General features: G+C 41.0%; 1 protein-coding gene across 1 annotated transcript in view; it reads right to left on the bottom strand.

Moving 5' to 3' along the window:
• Positions 1 to 259: 259 nt before the first annotated feature.
• stmnd1 (stathmin domain containing 1) overlaps positions 260 to 6,000 on the bottom strand; it is a 43,140-nt gene continuing 37,399 nt past the window's right edge. Inside the window, exons 3-5 of the mRNA XM_085988890.1 lie at positions 3,755 to 3,912; positions 2,247 to 2,387; positions 260 to 761 (exon numbers count right to left, since the gene is read on the bottom strand). Of these exons, the coding sequence (XP_085845016.1) occupies positions 429 to 761; positions 2,247 to 2,387; positions 3,755 to 3,912 (632 nt within the window). The 3' untranslated portion in view covers positions 260 to 428. The remainder of the gene's footprint in view (positions 762 to 2,246; positions 2,388 to 3,754; positions 3,913 to 6,000) is intronic.

The following is a 6,000-nucleotide window of genomic DNA, read 5'->3' as shown; positions in this document are numbered from 1 at the left end:
TATGTGTATGTGTATTCCACTAGGTACAGGTCTGGACATGCCTCGGCTGACTCCTCCCACTATTCCAGGTATATAAGTGACTACCTCCCAGTCCCTTAGTATTCTGGACGGGTCGACCACTCGAGACTAGACCTTCATTCTTTAGTTAATAAAAGCCTGGTTGTTACTCGCTTAACCGCAGTCTTTTGAGTAATTGATGGCGCATCACAAGCCAAACATCATTTTTTTTAAAAAGCAGGAGTTTCTGGAAAAAGCAAAATCATCATGGGCAACCTTTATTGACACAGAATAATTTTCTTCACAATGGCTTGGTAGACTTTGGCAATTCTTGGTTCAAGACAACGCAACACGGGTGTTAAGAGGAAAATTTTCCCCAAGACAGTATTTGCAAGTCATTAGGCAATTGATGTATGATTTGCAGAATTGATTCAAATTTTGTCCACAATTATTTCTTCGGCTGTTTTTGTTGTCAAATACTGGCCATCATCTAATTCTACAACCTCACAACAGTCCTCAGCATTAACCTTGCTCTCCTGTTGGTTTTGTCCAGTCTTGCCAACCAGGTCATTGCTTTCATCTTTCTCCTTTGCCATCTCCTGCTGCTCTTGCTGGATTTCTCTCTGTTTGATGGTTATTTTCTCAACAATTTCCTCCAATTTTGCATGGTCAGGTACTGGAGGCTTCCTAGTAGGTTGGTCTTGGATTATCAACACCGAAGAATTAAACTTACTCAGTCTTTCCTTTAACTTGACTTCTTTTATCTGAGAATAAACATTACTTTTTTATTTAATAATTGCCAGTTTTGTTCATTGCAATTTCCAATTATACTTGGACTCCTTCAATTGACACCACCAAGAACAGATTAAAGTAACTCACTTGGTGTGAAGTGCTTTGGGGCATGCTGAGCACATTTAAGGTGCTATATAAATTCAAGTTATTTTTTTTAAAATAGGAAACCTTTAACTCCCTCTGGCCTACTTATTTTCAACAGTTCTTCTCTATTTCCCAGTCCAAGCACTGGTTTTGATGTATCCCCAAATCATATCTGACACCCGATAATGACCAACTCACATAAGGGCCAATTTTACAAAATAACACTCCCGGGACAGACCTTGGCCTGCTAGGAGCGCATAGCACAAGTGTATGCGTGAGTTCCCCATGAATTTCTGGAAAAATCATGAGAAGTGTGCACCTGAATTCTCCCATATATGCTCTCAGTAGGGGAAGTTCTTCGCTAGGAGCATGATTTTGTAAAATTATCCCTATAACGTCTGTGTTTTAGAAAGTATAACTTTGTTACTGCTTTTAAAAACAAAAGTGGAAAATGCTGCCTCAGCACTCATTAAAAATAAGAAACATTCGACTGGATTTTCCCATGGCGCAGACTCAAGTGGCCGAATGGCCTCCTTCTGTGCTGTGCTATTCTATGATTCATGGGGGGAGTTTCTCTGGCAGGAGATTGGTGAAACCCTTTATGCTGTTTGTCTGAGGGCTGCGCAATCTCCTGCCGAAGTCACGGCAGGAGATCGGGAAAAGCCTGTGTGACTCTTGGGCGTCTCGGCCCATTTCGCGAATCATGTAATGGCTGTTTCCGCAGTTCAAAGAGGAGCAGGTCAGATGAAGGATGTTTGGGGAGGTCTGAGTAGATGGTGGGCTTGCATGCTGTTCCTTCATCTCTAGGATCTGGGTTTCAAACCAACCAAGACTCATTAAATAACATTTTCCTTCCTCTGCCAGCTGGATGGGTGCCAATGAATTGGGCTGGGACAGTCTCAACCAAGTTCCTAGCAGGAATGAGGTCACAACATAAAATGAGCCACGATTTGTCACTAATTTGGCAGCTTCACTAAAGCAGCCCGCATGGGTGGATGTTGTGGGAAATGGAAGTGCCACACTAGTGTAGTGGAAAGTGGTATTCCTCCAAAGGTAATTAAGGCACATAATTGGGAAAGAGTACAAGGAGGTTTGTCTCATATCTAACATGCGAGTTCTCAGTGCTGGCACAGGGTGAGAAAGATGGACAAATATTGCACATGGCAACAAAAAGTTCTACGGGTGGAAATTGGTATGTGTGTGTCTGTTTTTCGAGCATAGAACGGGAGCAAAGCACACCAATTTAGCAGTGGGATCGCCTGCACCCAATCTGCATGTGTGAAAAATTAAAACACTGTAAATTGTCATTGCTTTAATACAATTTGGTGTGCAAAAATAATTAGATTCATGTGTAGGTTAGTACTATAAAATACCTTCCTCCTTTCCTCTGCTGCTATCATTTTATTTTCAATCTCTTCTATTGTCGCACTCTTTTGTTTAGTTGATTCATTCCTTAGCTTATTGAGTCTTGATGGAAACTTCTTTAAGATTCCCTCAGTTGATTTCACGTCAAACTAACATGGTAATAAACAAAAATGTATTAAAAATGAATTTCAAAGACTGTTAAAGCATTCAAGAGAAATTGACGTGTTTAAAAAAACTCATGAAGTAAACAGTTCAAAAATACAATATTAAAACCATGGAACAGTTCCTAATTTAAAACATTTTTAATGTATATTATGCAGGGATTTTCACAGTGAAAATCCAAGCATAGAGCAACCAAAACACACTTCCTTTGGACGTTCTGCTTTCAGTGAAGACACCTAGACAAGTATTTCAGTGCTGGAGCACTGCGCCTAGCTGGAGGCAAAATAATAGCTCGTAAACCAATGTGTTACGGGCCATCACACTCGGAATAGGCAGGCACTGGGTATGTGGTAGGAGGTAAATCTATAGTAAGATGTGTATACGTGAATGCTAGAAGCACTAGAAATAAGATGGCACAACTGGTGGCTGTTGTGGCAGTGGGGAACTACAATGTAATGGAAAACTCAGAAGCATGGCTAAATCCAGAGGATAGAAATGAATGTAATATTCAGTGTCCCGACAAGACAGAGTGGACAGAATAGGAGGTGACGTAAGCCCTATGTGTCAGGGACACCTGTGACTCGGTCCTGTGGGAGATGGAAAGCTACAACATGAATTGCTCTGGTTAGGCTTCTTTAATGTGAAAAAAATACCCCAAGCTAACACTAGGAGAATGCAGCAGATGCCAGGTCAGCATAAGAAGTAGGACAGTTTGCTCCATGAAGAGACAGGAAGCAAATGAGGGAACAGAAGAATAATTTTAATGGCCGACTTCAATCAACCAAATGTAACCTGGAAAAACTAACTGGTTTAGAGTCTCAGTTGGTACACTCATGTATGAGTGCTTCATGACTAAGTATGTCAAAGAAGCCACGAGAGGCGATGCTCGCCTTGACCCGGTAATTCATTGATGACCCAGACAATGTACAAGATATGGAAGTTGCAGCATCCCTGGGGAACAGCGACCACAGAATGATCCATTTTAATGTGATCAGGGAGTCAGAAATATCCAAGACCAGGAGTCGGGTACATAACTTTAAAAAAGTTAAATTCAAAGGAATGACAGAACAACTAAAGAAAATTGACTGGGTTAATTCATAACATCATAGAATACTTGGAACTCCTTCAAAGGAACAATGCTGGTGGTGCTTCTGAGGGCATTGAGAAAGATTTGCAGCCACAAGTTTTGAACAACCGTACATGTGCAAGATAGTTAATTTCCTGGTGTTTCTCGATTACTCCTTATATTATGTTAAAACAAATCATTGTATTAATTTTTGGTTTAATGCTGATGTGAAAACCAAGTTTGATTTTCATGTTCCCAAATGTGCAGAAGATGGAAGTTAGCACGTACCAGAGGGCTGTGAACCTCTTGCCATTCTTCATTGTGGGCCTGATTTAAGATTCCCTGAACTAAAAGTTCTTGCAGAATGTCAGCAGACCTTGGTCTCTCCCTGATGTCTTGTATTGGTCCATTCTTTTTCAGCAAGCTGCTTGCAGTAAGTGCTAAATCTGGATGGAGAAATGAAATATAATTAAGAACAATTAGAGGTCAACTTATTCAAGAGCAGCGAGTAACAGTCTCTCATCACTCAGACTTCATTCTGTCTCTTTGCATATGCCAGCATGTTTTTGGAATGGGAAGTGAGGTTGAATTACAGCTATCCAAATTCGCAGGTTGTGCAAGATTGCCGGGGAGGGTCTCTGTGACTGATTGGCCACATTTCAATCTCCTGGGTGACCATGGAATAGGAATATGTGGTGTACGTGGGTTTACTGGAAGCTGTCTGCGACCATCGGACATTGCAGGATGTTGAATGTTTCGTCAACTCCAATATTGCAATTGTTATGTAAGAAGTTACTCACAGATATTCACATTTAGCTTGGGCAGGTCACCAGTTATTTATTAGTGGCATCCCTTTTCTTCGGGAGATGGGGTAGAGGGAAGGAATTGTTTTGGTGGAATCTGCCCACTGGCCTGTACAAAATAGGCCAAATTGGCTAAATTCTGATGCTTATCAAATTAAACCAAACTTGCTCAATTCTGATCACTTCAGAATCAGCACAGTTTCTGATGAATTAATACTAAACAGCCCCAATTCAGGCAGTATTTGAAATGTTACAGTGAGATTCTAGGTGACAAAGTGCAATAGAATGTTACCTTTTTGTGCCTGGTACCGGTATTCAAATACAGTCTTCTGGACTGAAGGAATTAACTTTCCTCTTTCTTCAGCTATAAAGGTCTTAAAGGGAAAGGCTCTTGGACAGTCTCCACCCAGCCTAAGCCCATCCTACAAATCTGCCCCAAATTTGGCACTAATTAGGCAAGCCCATTCAGAGAGGCTGCTAACATAGATGGTACAGGAAATGTTAGTAGTATACGGTGTAGCAGGTAGTGTTTTTCTCAGGTTAAGGGATGATGTTAAGGGGGTGGTGGGGCGGGGGTATAGATAGGGAGGTTTATTCTACATCCTGGAAGTGCTTATGTAGATATTGGGTCCAACACTTTTTCTTTCCTCAGCACTCATAGCGATCACCTTGCTGGGAACAACATCTTTTTTAAAGTATAAATCACTCATGGAATAAGTAGAATACATAAGAAAATACAAATCACGGGCCAGGAAAAGGCCATTCAGCCGATCAAGTCTGCTCCTTCCACAGATGTGGACTCTACCTCATCTAATTAATCTCTAGAGGGAACGTTTTGCATAAATACCCCGAAAGATGTCTAACAAAATTCAATGATACAACAATCCTTCCACCAGCTAAGGCAGCATAAGAGTCACTGGAGTAGATTTTCAACTTGCCCCTGGCATTGTGGATCATCTGCGTATTGTCAATGTATTCTTAACAACCGTGCATTAACTTATTTGTCAATCAGTTTTAATGCAGAACTCCTTGTGTGCCCTATGCTGCAAATCATAAGCACTAAATACCATTATGATACTACAATGAGCAGCTTCTGTTGAAAATGGAAGACACCAAACCAAAGGGGGAAAAAAGCACCAATTACCTTGTATGCTTAAGAATGAGCAATACATGAGTAAAACGAATGAATACCTGCTTGGGGGCTAGATTACAAAGGGGAGGAAGTGATGCTTCAGTTGTATGGAGCCTTGGTTAGACCCCATCTGGAGTATTGTGTTCAGTTCTGGGCACCACACCTCAGGAAAGATATATTGGCCTTGGAGGGGGTGCAGTGCAGATTCACCAGAATGATACCAGGGCTTAAAGGGTTAAATTATGAAAACAGGTTGCATAAGCTTGGCTTGTATTCCCTTGAGTATAGAGGATTGAGGTGCTTTAAATGATAAAAGGATTCAATAAGATAAAAAAAAGCGACTTGCCTTTATGTAGTGCCTTTCACGACCACAAGATGTCCCAAAGTGTTTTACAGCCAATGAAGTACTTTTGAAGTGTAGTCACTGTTGTACTGTAGGAAACGTGGCAGCCAATTTGTGCACAGCAAGCTCCCACAAACAGCAATATGATAATGACCAGATAAGCAGATTTTTTAGTGATGTTGATTGAGGAATAAATATTGGCCGGGAAGCCAGGGATAATTCCCCAGCTCTTCTTTGAAATAGTGCCATTGGATCT

Source organism: Somniosus microcephalus, chromosome 5 (genome assembly GCF_052327205.1).
Source record: "Somniosus microcephalus isolate GS21.2 chromosome 5, FLI_Smic_1.0, whole genome shotgun sequence".
NCBI lineage: Eukaryota > Metazoa > Chordata > Chondrichthyes > Squaliformes > Somniosidae > Somniosus > Somniosus microcephalus.
Note: the sequence above shows the minus strand (reverse complement) of the source record. Positions and strands in the feature narration are given on the sequence as shown.